At 39.2% G+C, this 23,168-nt stretch overlaps 1 protein-coding gene across 3 annotated transcripts in view; it reads left to right on the top strand.

Moving 5' to 3' along the window:
* arid4a (AT-rich interactive domain 4A) overlaps positions 1-23,168 on the top strand; it is a 110,933-nt gene that overhangs the window by 9,230 nt on the left and 78,535 nt on the right. For all 3 annotated transcript variants that reach the window (XM_072268042.1, XM_072268051.1, XM_072268060.1), the window contains exons 3-5: positions 13,829-13,935; positions 14,064-14,129; positions 18,969-19,059. In XM_072268042.1, the coding sequence (XP_072124143.1) occupies positions 13,829-13,935; positions 14,064-14,129; positions 18,969-19,059 (264 nt within the window). The remainder of the gene's footprint in view (positions 1-13,828; positions 13,936-14,063; positions 14,130-18,968; positions 19,060-23,168) is intronic.

Raw genomic sequence — 23,168 nt, 5'->3', positions numbered from 1 at the left:
GGTTTGCTAATACTGTTGGGGAGAGTTTGAACTAGAATTGCTGGGGGGTGGGAACCGAATTGAAGAGACGGAGGAAGGGGTTGTTGGCTCTCAAATAGAGAAAGCTTGGAGACAGAGCTAGGATAGGCAGGTTATAGAGAAGGGACGCGCTCAGACCAGTGGTTTGAGAGGTTGTTTGTTTAAATGCAAGGAGTTTTATGAACAAAGCGGATGAGCTTAGAGTGTGGATCAGTACTTGGAGCCATGATGTTGTGGCCATTACAGAGACTTGGATGACTCAGGGGCAGGAATGGTTACCTAGAGTGCCTGGCTTTAGATATTTCAGAAAGGACAGGGAGGGAGGGAACAGAGGTGGGGATGTGGCACTGCTGATCAGAGATAGTGTTACGGCTGCAGAAAAGAAGGAAGTCATGGAGGGATTGTCTACTGAGTCTCTATGGGTGGAAGTTAAAAACAGGAAGGGGTCAATAACCCTACTGGGTGTTTTTTATAGACCACTCAATAGTAACAGGGACATTGAGGAGCAGATAGAGAGGCAGAATGAGTCCTGATGAAGGGTCTCGGCCTGAAACGTCAACTGAAACTCTTCCAATAGATGCTGCCTGGCCTGCTGCGTTTACCAGCAACTTTGATGTGTGTAATAATAACAGGGTTGTCGTGTTGAGAGATTTTAATTTCCCAAAAATTGATTGGCATGTCCCTAGAGCGAGGAGTTTAGATGGGGTGGAGTTTGTTAGGTTTCTTGACACAATATGTAGATAAGCCTATAAGAGGAGAGGCTGTACTTGATGTGGTTTTGGGAAATGAACCTGGTCAGGTGTCAGGTCTCTCAGTGGGAGAGCATTTTGGAGATGGTGATCACAATTCTATCTCCTTTACCATTGCATTGGAGAGGGATAGGAACAGACAAGTTAGGAAAGTGTTAGTTGGAGTAGCGGGAAATATGAGTCTATCAGGCAGGAACTTGGAAGCATAAATTGGGAACAGACGTTCTCAGGGAAATGTATGGCAGAAATGTGGCAAATGTTCAGGGGATATTTGCGTGGTGTTCTGCAAAGGTACATTCCAATGAGATGGGAAGAATGGTAGGGTACAGGAAGAGTGGTGTACAAAGGCTGTTGAAAATCTAAGTCGAGAAGAAAAGCTTACGAAAGGTTCAAAAAAACTAGGTAATGACAGAGATCTAGAAGATTATATGGCTAAAGGGAAGGAGTTTAAGAAAGAAATTAGGGAGAGCCAGAAGGGGCCATGAGAAGGCCTTGGCAGACAGGATTAAGGAAAACCCCAGGGCATTCTACAAGTATGTAAAGATCAAGAGGATAAGATGTGAGAGGATAGGACCAATCAAGTATGACAGTGGAAAAGTGTGTATGGAACCGGAGGAGATGGCAGAGATACGTGGTAAATACTTTGCTTCAGTATTCACTATGGAAAAGGATCTTGGCAATTGTAGGGATGGATTGAAAAGCTTGAGCATATAGACATTAAGAAAGAGGATGTGCTGGAGCTTTTGGAAAGCGTCAAGTTGGATAAGTCTCCAGGACTGGATGAGATGTACCCCAGGCTACTGTGGGAGGCGAGGGAGGAGATTGCTGAGCCTCTGGCAAGGAGAGTTCTGGACTCCTCACTACAGGAAGGATATGGAAACTATAGAAAGGGTGCAGGGGAGATTTACAAAAATGCTGCCTGAATTGGGGACATGCCTTATGAGAATAGGTGGAGTGAACTTGACCTTTTCTCCTTGGAGCGACGGAGGATGAGAGGTGACCTGATAGAAGTGTACAAGATGATGAGAGGCATTGATCGTGTGGATAGTCATAGGCTTTTTCCCGGGGCTGAAATGGCTAACACGAGAGGGCACAGTTTTAAGGTGCTTGGAAGTAAGTACAGAGGAGATGTCAGGGGTAAGTTTTTTCATGCAGAGGGTCGTGAGTGTGTGGAATGGGCTGCCAGTGACAGTGGTGGAGGCGGATATGATAGGGTCTTTTAAGAGACTCCTGGATAGGTACATGGAGCTGAGGAAAATAGAGGGCTGTGGGTAACCCTAGGTAATTTCTGAAGTAAGTACATGTTTGGCACAGGCGGAAGGGCCTGTATTGTGCTGTAATTTTTCTGTGTTTTTATAGACATGAGAGTGATGTGGGTGAATTAAAGGACAGGCCAGAGTCCTAAGTCTACGCTCTGCTTTTGAAAGTCAGTGACACGGATATGGGACATCTGTAGATTGGGCCAGGATGTCCGGCTGCATATCTAGCTGACAGACTAGTGAAGATGAAGGCTGGTGAGTTGTCCAAGGTCAGCAAGTCCGCAGTTGGAGTTCCACTTGGGCTTGAGAATAATGCCCGATGACCCCCTGGGTTCACAGATCGGTGACACCTGAGTTCTAGACCTGGTGTTCGGGATCCCATTATTGGTGATTCTGAGGTTTGAGGCCTGGTGTTTGTTCAGTGATCAACAGGTCCAGTGGTTGAGCTGGGGTTGGAGGCCTGATTTGATCTGAATCGGAAGTCATAAAGTCAGAACACTGCAGCAGAAATACTGGCCCCTTGGCCCATCTAGCTATTAATCTGCCCAGTCCCACGAGGAGTGTTGGTTGTTAATGTTAATGCAATTTCAATGTCTACGTGATAAATAGATATGAACCTTGAAGTATAGCCGCTGATCTGCCTTCTTTGTGATTGCATCACAATTTTGGGCTTCGGATAACTTCTCTGAAATGTTGACACACAGGAAATTGAGGCTGCACACCCTTTCTTTCCATCACTGATCCCTCAATGAGGACTGATGTGAGTTCTCCCACTTTATCCTTCATGAAGTCCGCAATCATTTCCTTAGTCTTGACATTGAGTGCAAGGTTGTTGTTGCAGTGTTGCTCAGTCAGCCAATTTATTTTGCTCTTGTAGGCCTCCTTGTCATCATCTGAGATTCCGCCAACAATAGTGATGTCTTCAGCGGATTTATAGATGGTGTTTGAGCTGTGCCTATCCACAGGGTTGCAAGTGTAGAGAGAGTAGAGCAGTGGGCTAAGCACCATCCTTAAGGTGTGCCTGTGTTTATTGCCAGCAAGGAGGAGATATTATTACTGATTTGCACTGATGGTGGTCTACCAATGAGGAAGTCAAGAATCCAGTTACAGAGACCCAGGTTTTGAAGCTTGTTGATTAATACTGAGGGGGTGATGGGATTGAACCTTGAGCTGTAATCACTAAACTTCAACCTGATGTCATTATATAGGTTGTCTATTTTGGTCTTCTGCAGTTACTTAAATGAGCTGTGATCCTGCATTTCTCTTCTCTTTACTCTATTGCATTATGTCCATAGGACAATTTAAATGATCCCATTCCCCACCAAACTTCAGATTTATTTTATTTTTGTTGGTAGGAATTGCAGATTATTTCCTAGGCTTCTCCATAATGCTTCTTAAAAATTGTTGTTAATAGTACCCCATATTTGATTTTTCTTGTAAAAATGTGCTCCTTTTTTGACCTAGAACACATAGAATTGTAACAGCAGAAAAAGAGACATTCAGCTGATCAAATCTGGACATATTCTTGGCTTTGCCCTGCATCAGTCCCATCCTCCTTTTCCTTATTGTATTTTTTTTTTAACTTTTTTTTAAAACTTAGAAATGTTTATCTTCATTCTTGAAAGCTATTCTTTTCAAGCAATGCATTTATTTTCACATCAAAATATCAAATGACCTGCCCTGTAAAGTCATATATTATCCATCATTGACTGACCTCTCTTAGCTTCTGGCTTATTCAACCATGCTATCTCTCTCAAGTATTTACTTTTGTTTAATTCTATTCTTTTCTACAATAATGTAGCTGACAATCTCTGGCAATGTTTCTTTTTTTCTTTTAATCACACACCTGCAGTTCCCGAACGACGAGTCAGAATGTTTCTTCACCTAAGTGCTTGAAGGAAATGTTTCCCTTGGAGAAGCTGAGTCAGGTTTGATATTGTACAATGGTAATACCAAGCTTCATCTCTCCATGATTTCCTTCATCTCCTTCACTACAGCAAGAGTTGCAAGAAAAAGTTTGTGAATGATTTGCAATTACCAGGTTTTCTGCATTAATTACTCATAAAATGTGGTCTGATCTTCTAAGTCACAATAATAGACAACAATCTGCCTAAACTAATAACATACAAACAATTGTACTTCTTCTCAACAATACTGAGTACATCATTTAAATTATCACAGTCTGGGTTCAAAAATGTATCTGAACCTCCTGGGTAATGCCTTCTACAAAAGCTATTTGGAGTCAGGTGTTCTGATTAACGAGATGAGATTGGAGGTGTGGGTTGGCGTGGTGCTCCGCCCTATATAAAGGACACACAAGGCTGGTTACTGACAGAGCCTGCTCTTCTCATGAAAGACCTGTTTGTGTGCACCATGCCTTAGAAGAAGAAGCTGGAAAAAGGCTCCAAAAACATTTCTGAAGATCTGAGTGTTCACCAGTCCACAGTGAGAGAAATTGGCTACAAAATGGAAGAAATTCAGTGCTAGGAGAGGACATTCTGCAAAGATCACACCAAGAGCACAATATGCAATGTGGAAGGAGGCGAAAAAGAACCCACGGGTAACAACAAAAGACCTGCAGAAATCTCTGGAATTTGCTGGAATTATGGAATTTCTCTGGAATTATGTCTATTTTCATAAGAAAACCACTGAACAAAAATGGTGTTCATGGAAGGACACTACAGAGGAAACCACTGCTCTCCGACAATGAATTCAAAATTGTATCGAGATATTTTACAGGAGAATGTCAAGTTAGCGTTCCATCACCTGAAGCTTAATAGAAGTTGGATGATGCAACAAGACAATGATCCAGAACACAAGTAAATCAGCAACAGAATGGTTTAAAAAGAAGAAAGTTTGTGTTTTGGAATGGCCAAGTAAGAGTCCAGACCTCAACCGAATTGAGATGCTGTGGCATGAACTGAAAGTTTTGTATGGAGGAATGGTATAAAATACCTCCTTGGTGTTGTACAAGTCTGATCAACAGCTACAGGAAGCATTTGATGGAGGTTATTGCTTTTAAAGGAGGTCTACCAGTTATTAAATATAAAGGCTCTCATACTTTTTCCAGTCTGGACTGTGAGTGATTAAACAATGTATTCAATAAAGACATAAAAAGTACAAGTGTTTGTGTTTTATTTAGGCAGATTGTGTTTTTCTATTATTGTGACTTAGATGAGGATCAGAACACATGTTATGGGTAATTAATGCAGAAAACCAGGTAATTGCAAAAGGTTTACGAACTTTTTCTTGCAACTGTATGTTGTTAGACTGATTTACATTTTGGAGTACGTTGCAGTTTAATCAGGGAAAACATTGCATATTTATCTTTACAAGTAAATGCAGAAAAATTCAACATTCCTCATCACAGGAACTCCTTTTGGATTTTGTTACTCCTTTCCTGGTCTTCAGTGTCTCCTAACTGTCATCCGGTTTTCAGCTCATCTATAAATGCTGCATTAATTCCTGGTTGAGACAGTAATTATGCCATAAGATACAAAATAATATCATATGGCTGAGAGTATCTCAAGGACTGTAAAGGGGATTCATACAAATATTTCTCCCGATTGGCTTTGAGCAACTTCAACTGTTTGTATTGTGATGCCTTATAGCCAAATTACATTTGCCTGAGACAGAGTGAATGATACAGCTGTTAGTTTTCTTCAAGATAAGTTAGTTCAGCACCTATCCCTTACATGTATGTTCTATGTGAGGTTTTGCCTCCACCTCAATTATTCCAAACAACATAACCTTGTATTCTTTTTGTTTGCATGCTGCTCTCCCCATATCTGTGGTGTTTGCCTCAAACATTTAATGGTTGTGGCTTCCATATTCTTGGCACTCTTAAATAAGTTTCTTATGAATTCCTAATTCAATTTATTGGTGATTGATATTAGACAATAGACAATAGGTGCAGGAGTAGGCCATTTGGCCCTTTGAGCCAGCACTGCCATTCACTCTGATCATGGCTGATCATTCACAATCGGTATCCAGTTCCTGCCTTATCCCCATAACCTTTGATTCTGCTATCTTTAAGAGCTCTACCCATATCTTTCTTGAAAGCATCCAGAGACTTGGCCTCCATAGCCTTCTGGGGCAGAGCTTTCCATATATCCACCACTCTCTGGGTGAACAAGTTTTTCCTCAACTCCGTTCTAAATGGCCTAATTCTTAAACTGTGGCCTTTGGTTCTGGACCCACCCATCAGCAGGAACATACTTCCTGCCTCCAGCATGTCCAATCCCTTAATAATCTTATATGTTTCAATAAGATCCCCTCTCAGCCTTCTAAATTCCAGAGTATACAAGACCAGTCGCTCCAATCTTTCAACATATGACAGTCCCGCCATCCCGGGAATTAACCTTGTGAACCTATGCTGCACTCCATCAATAGCAAGAATGTCCTCCCTCAAATTTGGAGACCAAAACTGCAAATATTTGCAAATTCTTCTGGAAAAGAACTAAGGAAATTCAGAATTTCTAAGAGAAATATTTTTTAATGTCAATAAATTTAGATTTCCTTTTGCTCTGTAGATTTTTCTGTTTTTGCAGTTTCTTTTTAAAGCGTCTTACACATCCTTTGCTTTTTAATTGTTCTCTCCTTACAGGTCTTCTCCACAAGATGGTTCATGAAGCCTTTGATTTCAGTTCAAGTTTATTTTTTCCATTTCACTCATTTTCGGATTTGTTTGTTATGCACCTCTGAAGCACTATGCCCTGTCAAATAGAATATTGTGCTCTTAAAGATACAGTTGTTAATTTGAAGATAATTAGTCTTTTCTGTGTTATTCTTGTAAAGCTTTTCTGTTTGTTGCATTTCTTTTATGTACATTGCACTGATCTCAACTTTGATTTAATGAAGGATATATGAAATTTAACAGGAGCTATCTGCTTCTGCTTTCTGTGTCAATGGAAGTGAATCCTAGCACCATTTTTACACTTATATGGAGTTATTTATCTGCACTGCTCTTGCTTGAACAAATGTCTACTTTCATTGTTCTACCCTGTCCATGTACAGGTTTCCTGAACTTATCCATACTGTCAAAATGTGATATTTTGCTTATCGTGCTGAAATTTATTTTAGTAATTTATTTTTATTTTTTATTTTTATTATATTATTTTATTTCAAAACTGTACACCAAATTCTCCCACCATAATCATTAATTTACCTTGCAAAACAATTGAATGTCACTTTTTGTGCATCCATTTCTTTCTAAATAGTAGATGCTTGTTTTTCATTTAGTTGTTGGTCCCTGGATCCAGGCATTCAAATGGTCTCAAATCTTCTGTTTTATTGAAAGCTTTTGAAAAATCAAAATACATTTTGGTGTCTATTACATTTCAAACATCAACTGCCTGAAGAATTAAGAAAAGCTGGTCAAATATTTTGTTCTCTTTTGCTCTGTTTTAATTTCAATCTTTAAATTCTCTGCTACATCATTGAGTGGGGATTGAATTGTTTTCTGTGTCATCATCACCATTAACTCTATCTGCCTGAATGTAGACCTGATTTCCAAAGACATTCTTGGGAAGTATGCTGATGAAGTGATGTTGGTTTTGGCATGAATATTGAGAAGATAGAAACTCTTCCTTTATGTCCTGCTTATCTGAGAAGCCAGATGGTTTCTTGACATAACCTTTCAACCAAAAGGTAACAGTTTTAACATGAAAGATTGCAGATGCTGAAAATCAGGATAAACAACAAAAAATGCTAAAGGAATTCAGCAAGTCAGACAGCATCTATGGAGGGAAATGAATGGTCAATGTTTGTGGCTGACAGTTGAAGAGTCCCGATGAAGGATCTTGGATTGAAATGTAAACTGTTCATTTTCCTCTGTACATGCTGTCTGGCCTGTTGAGTTCTTTCAGCATTTTGTGTGTGATGAGGTATTTTATAACCTGTCTTTCTATCCCACTCTTTCTCTCTCTCTCCCGCTGTATCTCTTCTCTCGCTTCTCTTGCTATATCTTTCCTGTCTCCCAATGTATCTCCTCCCCCCTCATATATACACACACAGTTATGTATAAGTGAGAATTATTTTTTACTCTGGCTCACAATTCTTGAAAAGCGTGGAGTTCTGTTGAGGTTTTCTTGTCAGTAGTTTCTACTTCTGCATCTGCTTAATAAATGATTTAGTCCATAATCAAGAAAACAGTCTGACTTCTTGGATCCTAGGTGGCGTGCAAGAGCAGAATATTTTGTTTATTTGAAATCAATCAGCAACTGCCTGTAATTGTAACAAGCTCCACTAACATGCTGGCTATGACTGAAATTTGCACATACAAAGGCAAATCTGAGTGTTGTCCCTTTAACACAGCATTTAATTGATGTCGATTGCAGACAGTGGTTTGAAATTTACTGAATTGACAACAATAACTTCCTGTTGCCTGTACGCTAAGCTTGGCAGCATACCTAGGTGATGTGTACTTCCAGTTTCCAGTTTTAAATGTATACAGTTCTAAAATTTACAGTCATTAAGTTAATGCATAATGTTCCATTCAAGCATGATTTTTCTATAATGAATTTTACCCTGAGATATAAAATGTTTGATCAGCATGTTTAGATTGTTTTCCAATCTACAGATATGTTTTTGTTAGCTGTTGATGTGTAACCTTCTGGAGTTTTGTCACAATTTAACCATTATATATATCAATTCATTGGAGAAATACAAGCCTAAATCTTAGACTGTCAAACAAGAAATAAGTTTAATTAAGTTAAATACTGGAGTGAACATTAGATATATTGGGGTTTAGTTTGTGGCAGTTTGTTTTGAGTGGTTTAGTATTTCACGAGAGAGTTGTCATTGTTGCGGCAAAGTTCCAATTTTGTATCTATGGTTTCTTTAGTTTATTTGGCTAGTGGGAATTCGATATGGTTCACAGTTAAAGATCTCAGTCCTCATGTTGGTCATTAACTGATGTATGTTCAAGGATATGAATGTTCTGGAGCTTTAGGTGATTGCTTTTGTAAGCTAAAGGAATCCAGTGGCTTTTATTTAGCAGCTACCAATCAGGTCCTGACGAAGGGTCTCGGCCTGAAACGTCGACTGCATCTCTTCCTACAGATGCTGCCTGGCCTGCTGCGTTCACCAGCAACTTTGATGTGTGTTGCTTGAATTTCCAGCATCTGCAGAATTCCTGTTGTAATCATGTTTCACTTACTGTTTTTATTTATGAGTGATGTATTTACTAATAGCAGATGTTTAGGCTTGTTAATTAGGACTGTTTGTTTTAACGAAGAGAGAGCTAGAGAGAATTCTGTTATAATTACATGTTTGATCAGTTTTTTTGGCAAAAGCAATAAAGCATACATTCAACATCTAAAGATCAGTTCTTAACTAGAAGGTAAGCATAGCTGATTTATCTAAATGGTAAACCCAGATTCTGGGCTTGAAGAACTTTCCAAGGAACTTCGATGTATTTTATTTATTTACAAAACAACTAAGATACTTTGATAATTTAGTGTTAGCTATTTTTGGGTTAAATATAGTAAAAGTGTACAAGATGTCATAACAAAATAGCGATAGTTTTCAAATGCAGGTGGGGAAAATGAGAAAGCAAGACAATTTAAAAAAGAAAGTGAAGGTTTTCAATGTGTTTATGTTTCATACAGATAACAATGAATAACAATATAAAGTTAACAACAGCGACTTTTGTCATAACCTTTAGTTCAGGTTCAAGTTTGTTATTCAGCCGTATACATGTATGCTGCCAAACTAACAAACACTCCTTTGAACCTGCATGCACAACACAAAAAGTAATATTACCACAAAATATTAATATATATTCCAGGAGATTGACATTTAGCACAAGGTGCATTTATGTCACAAGTTTAAAAAGTAACTGGAACTTCGTGAGTGGTGAGACCTGGGTGGTGGCAGGGGGTTCAGATGTATCATGGCCTAGGGGAAGAAGCTGCTTCCCATCCTAGCAGTCCTTGTCCTAATGCTACTGTACCTCCTGCCTGTTGGTAGTGTGTCAAAGAGATTGTGGGATGAATGGGAGGGATCATTGACAATTCGAAGGACCCTGTGATACTGATGGTCCTTCAGACCACATTTTATGAGTAATTAATGCAGAAAACCAAGTAATTGCAAAGGGTTCACAAACTTTTTCTTGCAACTGTATGTGCAAATTAGGGACAGCTTGTTCAGATTATTAAACGTTGGTTGTTCTATTTCAAACTACTGGCCACAATTACTAAGATTTAACCAGTGTTTCTGCATGCCAAGTACAGTGGATTCCAGTTAACTGGGACACATCAGGATCAATACATTTTGGCCCAATTAAGTAGCTGCTCCAACTGGCTGAAGTTTCATAGAAATAGTTCAAATTTTAACTGAGTAACAGATTATGTATTTAAGTGAAATACAGAACACAGCCAATACCTCTACAGTACTATAATACTGTGTATTAGTTCCTAATAATAGTTATCAAAGGCGGAATTCATCCAGTGTACACTGCCGTGTTTTTTTGATTAACTGCAAATAAACAAATTGGGCACAGACCCCGAATGTAGATAATGGTCTGCCTTCATACAAGTTTTGACAATTGCACCTCCAAATCTTCGTTTTCATTATAACGTTCAAGATGATTGTCGATTCCTTCAAATACTTCAGAGTTCCTAACCTGTTGAAGTAGTGAAATAGTTCCATTTTCACTCCCTGCCGTTTCTGACATCTCCAAGCTTGAGAGCTTGAAAGCTTGAAAAAGCAGTGAGCAAAACAGTTCTGTATTATCTTACTGCTTATTTCCCACCAACTATCAGTGACAAAATCATTGATTTTTTTTAACACAAGCACATGTAGCTGATGCTATTTTCACTCTTAGCATGGTATAGCGACTAATGGTAACACAAATGCTTATGTCTGATGCCAGTTAGAAACTGTTTGGTAACAATCTCCTGTCCCAATTAAGTGGCATAGTATCCCAAATAAATGGCTGCCACGATGAACTGATGACCGAATTAACCAGGAAACAAAAGTTGTTCTAATTGAAAATGCACTTTGTTAAGGAATTTGAATGCTAAGGGAGGTAATATTGCATGCTGAGTTAATAGGCTCTTCAGTGATAACTGTTTTCCATTTATGTAAGAAATTTAAAATTACCAATAATGTACTCTGCAGCTTCTTAAAGTTGTGATTTGTACAATGAATACACTCAAACTCGGTGCTAATGCAAATTAACTGAACAATGCATGTGTCGAAGACATAAGATAAATTTGAATTGACTGTGTAATATGCGCAGGATTTTTGCAGTGGCATTTTTTTTACACAGGTGAAGAGCTGGTGTGCATATTTATGCTGTTGATTCTTTATAACTTCACTTGCACCTAGATACAGTTTTTGTGTAAAATTGCTGACTAGTGGCAGCTGCTTGAAATGAAAGTTGAACATGATTGGCTGTTTAACTGACAATTTAGGGTCTCTAGGCAGTAGGAGAAAATATAACTTTCAAAGAACAGAGTTACCTCACTCATAACTATTGAGCTATAAGTGAATAGGGAAATAGGGAATTGTGTACTTTCCATTTGTTTCTTCTCCCCTGAAGGCACACTAGTTAGTAAATTGCATCATCTGCCAATTTGTGTACATGTGACATTAGTGTCAGCAAGTGTTGTGTCCATCTGAGGTTATGATAACTGTGTCTCATTAAATCAAAGTTAGTTAGAGATACAACACGGTAACAGACTTAGTGGAAAGAGGCAGAACTAGTTTTAATTTGTGACTTGATGTAAATCTGAGGCAGAATTTGATAAACTGGGCTTCTTTTTACTTCATATAAACATGGAAAATGTTTGAAAACTAATTTGTAGATTTTTCAACCTTTCAGTGGGATCTCTGGAAACATTGTATCATGTATTGCAGGAGTCCCCAAAGCTGACTCATATCATTTCATATCGCCAAATCATGTTGTTTCCTTGCGGCCCAGTAGCACATGCTTTGTGGCCCGGTACTGGTCCGCGGCCTGGTGGTTTGGTTCCACTGATGTACTGTATATGTACTCTAGCAGTCTAGAATTTTAACATACACTATAAATAGCATATGGCATCAAGCTTCTTTGAGGAGAGCAATAGATTTTGTTTTTTTTTTAAATTTAGGGTCAGTTATATTTAGGAATCTATTTTCTTTCCCTTCTTTGAGCAAAGCAGAACTTGTGCATTTACTTTCTCCTGTATCCATTTCCTTGAAGTCTTGCAACATTGTAATGGTCATTATATGTCCCACTCCCATCTGTTGATTTAGTTAATGACAGAGTGAAACAAGAGGCTTATTTCCTCAAGTATATTGACTTCTGGAATCAACAGTGGAAAACGGTGTGCTAGAATTCTGTGCTTCTGCACATTTCAAATTACAGGTTCCCCCGCTATCCGAAGGTAGAGCGTTCCTATGAAATGGTTCATAAGCCGGAATGTCATAACGTGAATAAGCAATTACCATTTTTTTAATATGGGAAAAATTTTTGGGCGTTCCCAGACCCAAAAAATAACCTACAAAATCATGCCAAATAACACATAAAACCTAAAATAACAGTAACATTTAGTAAAAGCAGGAATGATATGATCAATACATAGCCTATATAAAGTAGAAATACTTTTCTGCAGCACTGTCAAGCGCAGCAAAAATCTCGCGGAAGCACTTGTGGCAGAAACACTCTCTCCAGTAACCTTCAAGCTATGAAGCTGCCAAATCATACCAAATAACACATAAAAATGCACAGCCTATATAAAGTAGAAATAATGTATGTACGGTGTAGTTTCACTTACTGGAGTCCGGAAGACTCCGATAAATTACAGTTTCGTCACAGTTAAACACTTGCTTATACGAATAAACACCTGACACAATCGGCAATTGCCTCTGATTTGGGCCGACATTTACGTGCCGGGCAGCACCTAATTAATTGGCTTGTTTGTTTCGGCTTTTTTCTTAAAGATGTGCTGGGGTGCGTTCCGACTACTGCTGCACCACTGCATTCTTCAAGGCCCGGAGGTTGAGGACCACTGCTTAAACTATGAAGCTGCCCTCGCCTCAGAAACTGATCAAACCACCCATGACTACCTTTAAATTCCACTTTCGCAACATTTTCATCACTATCGTCCTGTTTCAGCTTATTAAAAAGACTGACTGATTTCTCCAGAAAACTTAATGGAACACCACACTTTGTACACCCATCAATGTGCTCAAGCAATAGACTTTCCATTTTATCCATTATTGGATGCCGACTAAGAGAGACTGCTTTGCTACGAACAGAACCAACAGTAACATTGGCAGCTTTCAGGGTTCTCTCTCTCCGTGTATAAATAGTGGGAATGGTGGATGCAGGCAAGTTCAACGCGCAGACAATGTCCTTACTTCACTCACCACGATTGGAATGTTTAATTATGTCTAAGTGTAACACCCTTACGAGCTCTTTTAGGCTTTTCCAATACCTTAGAACTCATCTTGCTAACAGATGCACAAAATAAATCGAGATAAAGCACGTGTTTAAGCAATGGCGGTTAGAATGCAGTTCTGGGGGAGGAGCTTGGCTGTTTGGGCGCGCGCTGCCTTTTTTCGTAACAGTGAAAACACCTTCTTTTAGTGAAAACAGGTAACTAATGTAGGTCTTTCGTAACAGTGAGGTGTCATAAAGTGAACGTTCGAAAAATGGAGGCCACCTGTATGCCAAAGCATTTTCAGTAAAGTATAAACACATGAAATTCTGCAGTTGCTGGAAATCCAGAATAATAAATACAAAAAATGTTTAATAAGTATTGTGATTAGCTTTCCAGTAAATTTGGATTTGTGTTTCTGAATTACAGGCAGCTGATGAGCCTGCCTATCTCACAGTGGGTACAGATGTTAGTGCCAAGTACCGTGGTGCCTTCTGCGAGGCAAAGATTAAAACTGTGAAGCGACTAGTAAAGGTCAAGGTATGTGGCTTACTGATAGATGAAATTTCAAGCTTTATCAGCTAATTTTGATTTGAATTTCAAACATAACTTCTGATGAAGGATATTTTATAGTATGCTGAGTCTATTTTTGGTATTCTATTGTCTAGGTGCTCTTTAAGCATGACAATTCTACACAAGTTGTCCAAGATGACCAAGTAAAAGGCCCATTGCGGGTATGTACTGCTTTTTACTGATGCTGTGCAAGAATTCCTCCAAGAAATACACAAAATTTGTACTTGTGCAGAAATCTACTTTATACCAAGGCACCTTCTTCCTCTTCTGCCACATTAGCTGGTTGTATCGAAATCTCTCTGCAATTGCCAATGTGAAAATCTATTCTCCAGATGCTGCTTTTCTCCTAGGATTGACTCTCTTTTAAATTTTCAAAAAGAGCCATGAGAGATATTTTGCATTATCTAGCTGGCCTATAACTGGCCCTCAATGAGCTGCACTTTGAAGTTCTGGATTTAATCAAAGTGAAAATAGTTAATATTTTTCTGTGTTTGATTCAGATTGGAATTGTGTGGGGAAGTAAGTTTCCAGGATACTGAAATAGTGTATTTATGAACAGAGCCCAGTCTATTTATTTGGTAGTCTGGAGCAGAAAGATTTATGTCTCAAATAAAACTAATAGATATAGTGAAATCAAGTCCTGACGAAGGGTCTTGGCCCAAAACGTCGACTGTACCACTTCCTAGAGATGCTGCCTGGCCTGCTGTGTTCACCAGCAACTTTTATGTGTGTTGCTTGAAATTCCAGCATCTGCAGATTTCCTCGTGTTTGTGTTTTGAAATCAAATTTGACGATTTGGTACTGCTAAATTGCATTCAAAATAACACCATTGATTAATCTGGCTTGTGACAATGTTAGGCTATTGAATCCATAAGACGTAGGAGCAGAACTAGGCCATTTGGCCTATAGAGTCTGCTCTGCCACTCAATCATGGCGGATTCTTTTTTATTCTTCCCCAGATCCCGGCCTTTTCCCCACAACCTTTGATGCCATGTCCAATCAAGAACCTATCAATCTCTGCCTTAAACACGCCCAACGACCTGGCCTCCACAGCTGCATATGGCAACAAATTCCACAAATTCACCAAACTTTGGCTAACAAAATTTCTCCGCATCTCTGTTTTAAAAGGACGCCTCTCTATCCTGAGGCTGTGCCCTCTTGTCCTAGACTCTCCCACCATGGTAAATATCCTTTCCATATCTACTCTGTCTAGGCCTTTCAACATTTGAAAGGTTTCAATGAGATCCCCCCTCATCCTTCTGAATTCCAGCGAGTACAGACCCAGAGCCATCATATGATAACCCTTTCATTTCTGGAATCATCCTTGTGAACCTCCTCTGAACACCCTCCAATGCCAGCACATCTTTTCTAAGATGAGGGGTCCAAAACTGTTCACAATACTCAAGGTGAGGCCTCACCAGTGCCTTATAAAGCCTCAGCATCTCATCCTTACTTTTGTATTCTAGACCTCTTGAAATGAATGCTAACATGGCATTTGCCTTCCTCAACACCGACTCGACCTGCAAGTTATCTTTGGGGTGTTCTGCACAAGGACTCCCAAGTCCCTCTGCATCACAGATTCCTGGATTTTCTCCCTGTTTAGAAAATAGTCTGCACATTTGTTTCTACTACCAAAGTGCATGACCATGCATTTTGTGACATTGTACTTCATTTGCCACTCTCTTGCTCGTTCTCCTAATCTGTCTAATTCCTTCTGCTTCCTACCTGTTTCCGCAACACTACCTGCCCCTCCACCAATTTTCATATCATCTGCAAACTTGGCAACAAAGCCATCTATTCCATCATCTAAATCATTTATATATAGCATAAAAAAAAGTGGTCACAACACCAACCCTGTGGAGCACCACAAGTCAATGGCAGCTAAACCAGAAAAGGATCCTTTTATTCCCACTTGCTGCCTCCTACCAATCAGCCAAAGCTCTAATCATGTTAGTAACTTTCCTGTAATACCATGGGCAGTCTCATGTGTGGCAGCTTGTCAAAGGCCTTCTGAAAGTCCAAATATACAACATCCGCTGCATCCCCTTTAGCCATCCTACTTGTAATTTCCTCAAAGAATTCCAACAGCTCATCAGGCAGGATTTTCCCTGAATGAAACCATGCTGACTTTGTACTTTCTTGTCCTGTGTCACTAAGTACTCCATCACCTCATCCTTAACAATTGACTCTTAACATCTTCCCAAGCACGGAGGTCAGGTTAACTGGTCTATAATTTACTTTCTGCTGCCTTCCTCCTTTCTTAAAGAGTGGAGTGATATTTCCAATTTTCCAGTCACTTTTGAACAGGTCATACCTCCCCTAGAAGAGATCCCAATGAACCAAGAACCTGAAGCCTTGCCCCCCTGCACCAACTTTCAGCCACGCATTTATCTGCCAGATCATCCTGTTTCTACCCTCACTGGCATGTGACACAGGCAGCAATCCAGAAATTACTACCTGGGAGGTCCTGCTTCTCAGCTTTCTACCCAGCTCTCTGAATTGTCTTTTCAGGACTTCTTTGCTTTTCCTTCCTATCTCATTGGTACCAATATGTACCAAGACATCTGGGTACTCTCCCTCCCTCGCCAAAATGTTGTGGACATCATCTGAGACATCCCTGACCCTGGCACCTGGGAGGCAACATACCATCTGGGTGTCCCTTTTGTGTCCACAGACTCTCCTGCCTGTTCTCTGCATTATTGAGTCCCCCATCACTACGGCTCCCTTCTTCTCTTTCTTTCCCTTCTGCACCATGGACCCATGCTCAGTGCCTAGAACCCGGTTGCTGTGGCATTCTTCCAGAAGGTTGTCTCCCACAAAAGTATCCAAAGCGGTATACTTATTTTTGAGGGGAATGGCCACAGGTGTGCTCTGCTCTAACTGCCTATTTCCATTTCAACTGACAGTCACCCCAACTACTCGCCTCCTGCAACTTCAGGGTGAATACTTCCCTGTAGCTTTGATCAGTTATTTCCTCAGTCTCCCGTAAAAGTCAAAGGTCATCCAGTTGCTGCTCCAGATCCCTAACATGGTCTTCAAGGAGCTGCAGCTGGATGTACTTCACACAGCTGTAGTTCCCTGGGAGACTCTAGGTCTCCCAGTTCCCCCACGTCCAGCACAAAGAACACATCACAACCATTTAAATAGTACAATACGAGAGAAAAAAAACAAAAAGGAACCCTTAACAGATGCTTTACACAGAGCTGATGCCTCTTCCGAGCTGAAGCCTTTATTGAGCCAAAGGCTGTTGCTCCTACTCTCGCCACTGGCCTCTGCTGCTGACAATGGCCCCTCTGCTTATCCCTTCTGTACTTTTATTTAGTTCACAGAGTTCTGTTGATGCCGCTGATAGGCCCCGTACAATCGACAAACGCCCGCGAAGCTCTCTTTTTAAATATCACTGCTGACCTGCGAGAAGCACCTCTTCCAATCTTGTTATTGGAAGTCACATGGGGGGGCACAATAGACTATATATATTGTGATATGTATCAATTGCACATGTCCATTCATGATAACAGAAAATTGTATTTAAAAAAGTTATAGTGAAACCATATTTAACATCTGGTGATATTATCAAACCACCTTAACTTCTTTTAGATATCATACTTTGCGTTTGAACTTCAATATAATGCCTGAAAACTTGTTGAAGAGATCCAGTTATCAAGTATGATTTTGTTTCAGCCTAATTCTGGGATTAGGTTACCAGGTTTGTTATTGATAAGAGCAGAAAATGGCTTCTGTTAATCATTAGCTTTTTTTAAAAAAGGCAAAGCTGCTTCATGAGTTTGTATGACGTAGATTAATGTAGTGGGTTTATTGCGTTCACTTTCCAGAAGTGGCTGCGTGACCTTGGCTTCACTAGAAGAGAGATCAAGTCAACCAGCAGGGCTGTAGCTGAGGCAGCAGAGAAAGGATCAACATGGGTGTGGACCAAGTATGTCCAGAGGGGCAGATAGTCAGACAGTGTATACATATCTTGCAAACCGTTCAGTAGTTGCGTAGACACCTGAAGAGTAGACTATCTGTTGGATAGAAGTGACCAACAACTCTGATAGAGGCAGATGCCAAGTTTTTAAGCTCACCAGTGGGAGGTGGTGCTTTAGCACTGCTGGCCCACCACCTCGAGGGAGTCTTGATCATAAGTGGGCCGAAACTCCTGAAGACAGGTGGCAGATCAACTGATCCCACTGGTGATAGCACAGGACAGTTAACATCTTAGTCCACATGTATTTTTTAACTGGTGTTAATACATGTGTCCTTTTTACCCACCATGGTCATGACATTAAAAACAACCAAAATTGTACGCGTACACTAAAATGCTTGACCGCCTTTGCCACATTTTATATCTGTTAGTCTCATTTTTTTTTTTTTACCATGCCACCAGATTAGCTAAATAGAAAGAATTCTTGATCTAATGTTTTTCCAGGTCATTTAATTTTCTATGTAGAATGAACTGCCTTTGTGTTGGGATTGGTATAAAAGACAAATTTCTTTCTCACTACAATTATTAAATGCAAGTATTTCGGGTTTACTGAAGGTACAAAGATAGGTGGCGCTGGAAGATGAAAGAGTTGATCTGCAAAGCTATTACAGGTTAAATGAATGGACACCGGCATGAGAAAATGGTTAAGGAGTTGTTCTTTGATTTTTGTGTTAATATGAAGTGATCGGGTACCTAGGCTCTTTGCAATATAACATCAATTCAGTGCTGTAGAAATACTTTAGATAACTGTAAGAGAATGCCACACTTGATATAACACTCATTTCTTTAAAATCGGTAATTTATTTACTGCAGTCCAAATAAAAGAAGTTTGCATGACAATTGATGTAATTTGTAGTGATTCATGTTTTATGTGATGTAATTCTTGAAGGTGGTAATTTTGTTCAGTTTTGGATAATTGTTGGATTGCTTTATATGATATACCGTATAGTTTCATGCATCTCATTGTATGATTTGCATAGTGCATTTTTGTTTCAAAGTGCTTTGTATTATGCTGCAGATTGGAGCTTCAGTCGAGGTGAAAGGATCTGATGGTTCTTACCAAGAGGCTGCCATCAATAAATTGACAGATGCAAGCTGGTATACAGTAGGTGAGGGAATAGTTCGATGATTCTCTGTTGGTTTACTATTATTTGTACATGAATTATGTTTTGGTATTAGAGTACAAATTTTGGACTTGGAAGTATCCAAATTGTTTTGTGATTAACTGTTTTTCAGGGTTGCATGACTAAATTTAATCCATTTTGATTCAGATGTCTGGGCCAATGGGTTTAGTACCTGTTCCATCTGAATTTAACTTAATCTTCCAGAGAGGTGATAATTAGACTAGCACCTGTACCAAATAGGAGGGAGGAGGCGAGAGGTGCTGTAAAATCTGAAACATTTTTCTCTGACCTTGTTAGATTATTAAAACTGGTCCATGGCTCATGCTGCTGATGTCCAGTTTTGAATATGTCGTCCCCTTGTGTTTTTGTAAATGATTTGTTTGTTATTTGTTTAATTGTTTATTGAGAAGATTTACCCAAAGGAAACCTGAAAGTTAACTTCATTATTGTCAAAATAGTATTCTTAGTTCTACTCTGATAACTAGTAAAAATAAGTTATTTTGTTTTAAAAACACATTTAGAATAGAACAGTACAGTGCTAGATGGGCTGTTCAGCCCACAATGCTATGCAAATCTTGATGTAAATTCAATTAAATGCGCTCCTCCTGAGCATCGTCCATCTCCTTCCATTTCCTTCATATTCTATCTAAAAGCTTCTTAGAGTCCACCAATCTGCCTACTTCCACTACCATTATGGTAATCCATTCCAGGCACCCAGTACACTATGGTTAAAAAAGAAAATGTTGCATTTAAATTTCCCCCTTCTAGGGAGAATGGGTTTGAAAGGGGTAATAAATCTGCCATGATGGAGTTGCGGAGCAGACTCAACTTGCTGAATGGCCTAATTCTGCTCCTGTGTCTAATGGTCTTATGGTCTAAATAGTTAAATTTGCACAGAAATGTTAGAGATATTATTTATTCATTTTCCAGAGAAGTAAAATGAATTCATGTTTTGTTTCCACTGAAGTCCACTATGCACTTGATCTAAACTTTTCCAAAGTTTATTTGCTTATGCATTGTCACCAAATGCATGTCTTTTAATCCAACATGAATTGAAGGAACAAGTTAAACATGTTTGTTGTAGCCATGGCATATATTCTGAATTTAATTAATGATAATTCAAATAACTAGTTCCCCTTTTTTGCCCCGTCTTTGCACCTGTATCTGCTTTATAGTTTTTTTAAAAAATATGTAGGTAACCAATCTCAAATCATCCATGATAGCACCGTGACACCGTTTGTGCTATTGGTTGTTCCTTGAAATCTTTTTTACCTTTCGGTGTCAATTTCAATCTGCTCTCATTTCTGATGAATTTTGATGAAAGGTCATTGAAGTGATGCAGAAACTGTCCCATGAGACTAAAGTGTTCTTACAGTGAACTGTAATCAGTTCTCAACAGGAAATTGAGATATATTAGGTAGATACTTCCTTTGACAATAGGATTCTAAAATCCTAGGCTGGCCATATAGTAGTTATCTGTTCTGTATTATGCTATCATTAGGTATAATATTAGAGTTATGTGTTCAAATAGTTACTGCTTTTCACTGCTGCATGTTCCATAAATTTGAGTGGCTGTACAACACCTAGAAATAGATAACTGCTTTTAAGTTCATTATGCAGTGTGGCATTGAAAATATAGAAGGGTAAATTTATAGCACTAGCAGTTCACTGTGATATAATATTACAATATGAATGGGATAATTATATAAATTTCAATATGAGTTCAAGTTTCCATTGGCTTCATTAAACATATTTGTTGCCTTCAATTTGGAAATCTGCACTTTATTAACATTAATCAATGTATTCTTTGTTATCGCTAGTTCTGTTATGAAGACATTTGAGTGCATTTTAAATGCATTGCATACATAGTATGAATAGATTTATGTCTTAATATATTGCTGAAGCCACTTTTCTTTATAATTCCTCATACATAACATTTTTCATCATGCTTTCAAAATAGTGCTGTCATACTGCATTCCAGAAGTACTTTTGGCAAGATTTAAAAGCTTGATGAGACAGTTAGTGTCAAGGTATTTCCTCCAGATGAATAAACTTGTTAACAAATGCCATTTTGCACTTTTAAGCCACATAGTAACTGCGACATTGTTCTGGACCTTTGTTGTTTATGCTGACACTTTCTAGGAACTAAATGGGGATTCTTGACTTTTAACTGATATATAGAGGTAGTAGGTGAAATAATGTTTACTTTGAAATCCACATCAAAGTTGCTGGTGAACGCAGCAGGCCAGGCAGCATCTCTAGGAAGAGGTACAGTTGACGTTTCAGGCCGAGACCCTTCGTCAGGCTGCCTGGCCTGCTGCGTTCACCAGCAACTTGGATGTGTGTTGATTGAATTTCCAGCATCTGCAGAATTCCTCGTGTTTACTTTGAAATCCAGTTGGTTAGTTTGGTTTACATCAAAAAAACTTTGAATCTTCTAAATGGGAGAACGTGCGTGTGAATAACAACTCTGCAGACATGTCATTGTGTGGTTAATGTGTAAATTTAAGGAATTATTTCCAGTTGGTTTTCTCCCCACTCAATTTGGGCTTAGAACTAAAAGTAGGCATTCATTGACCAGCGACCTTTGCCTTCTAAAAGCTGGGAGGTGGGGCTTGCATTCTGGGGGAAAAAAAACCTTTATCATGATTTTCCATAATACAAAGTCCTGTCATCTGCACATTTCTAAAGAAATTGGAATTGAAGAAAAGTCTACTTAATCACTTGTACCACGTAAATTCCACAAGTGCAAATTTTATTGTGTATCTGTAAAATTTGGGTAGTGATTTGTGAATTTGAATTTGTCTGCACTGAAACCTTAATGGGTTGAGCATGGTGTGGAGTTTTCTAAATTTTGCTTTTTTAAAATCTATTTTCTGATTCTTAGCATCTCTGGAAAGCATAACATTTATTGCACATTCCTTATTGCCCATGAGGTGGTGAAGCGCTCCACCTTCTAAAGTTGTTAAAATCCTGCTGGTGACAATGTTGTTGTTATGCTGATGAGTATCTACTCGCAGGGTGTGGACTCGACATTGATAATGATTGGCAATGTTTTGTCCATGTACCTACTGCCCATGTCCTCAAGAAAAATGGTGATTGCCTTTGATAGCACATTGGATGATCACTTGGCTGATTGAGAGTAGACTAATTAGGAAGTTAATAACCTGTGGGTCCTGCCCATAGTGAACTGAACATACCAAGAAACCTTTCCACATTTTAGAGACAAGTGATGAAATGGAACATGTTGTTGAGAAGCATAGCTGATTCTGGACTTGGGTCTTTAGTATTAAAGCTGTGAAGTTGTCTAGTCTCGGCCTTTACTCCACAGACGTTGTTTTACTAAATTGTATTTGAAAACATCCAGTTCATGGATATTTTTTTAAATGTTATGATACTTTAATGTTTCTTCATCATTTCTAAATATCTCTGATCACAGAAATTTATAATTAATGAAAAATGCCTTTTCTCAGCAGGCCATTGTGATGGCTATTGGTAAGAGTTATAATTTTCATTAATTGCAATAGGAATAAGAAAATGGAGTTAGAAAGAGTAGATATGTTGATATTAAGATGCAAGTCATGGCAGTAAGATATGGAGAGCAAGCTGTGGCCCATGCAGCAGGCTTCCCCTTTAAGCGTAGCAGATGATGAATCCAAAGGGATGGCAGAATCTGGCATGACAGGAGTTGCAGGTTGGCATTGAACTCAACATAGGATTGTCTTAGAGACTCCAGCTCAGTCCTGCTGAAGGGTTTCAGCCCGAAACATCAACCGTACTCTTTTCCGTAGATGCTGCCTGGCCTGCTGAGTTCCTCCAGCATTTTCTGTGTGTCGCTGGATTTTTCCTTAGGGTTTACTCTCGAAGCCTTCTCTATGAATGGGTACAATCGTAAGGCAGCGGAGGTTTGAGATCAGAGATTTCCCTCTCCTAGATGAGCTGCCAACTGCGGCTGACAAGCCCCACCTGCCTGAAGTGACTGGTTTTAAGTGCCTTTAACATGCCTTTTGTACCTTCTCCTGTCAGTAGAAACAATTCCACCAGGCTTAGTAACGAAGCCACACATGAAGGCCAGAAGCTGGACTTGGTTGTCA

Source organism: Mobula birostris, chromosome 1, assembly GCF_030028105.1.
Source record: "Mobula birostris isolate sMobBir1 chromosome 1, sMobBir1.hap1, whole genome shotgun sequence".
In the NCBI taxonomy this organism is placed as follows: domain Eukaryota; kingdom Metazoa; phylum Chordata; class Chondrichthyes; order Myliobatiformes; family Myliobatidae; genus Mobula; species Mobula birostris.
This window is presented reverse-complemented; position numbering and strand designations above follow the sequence as displayed.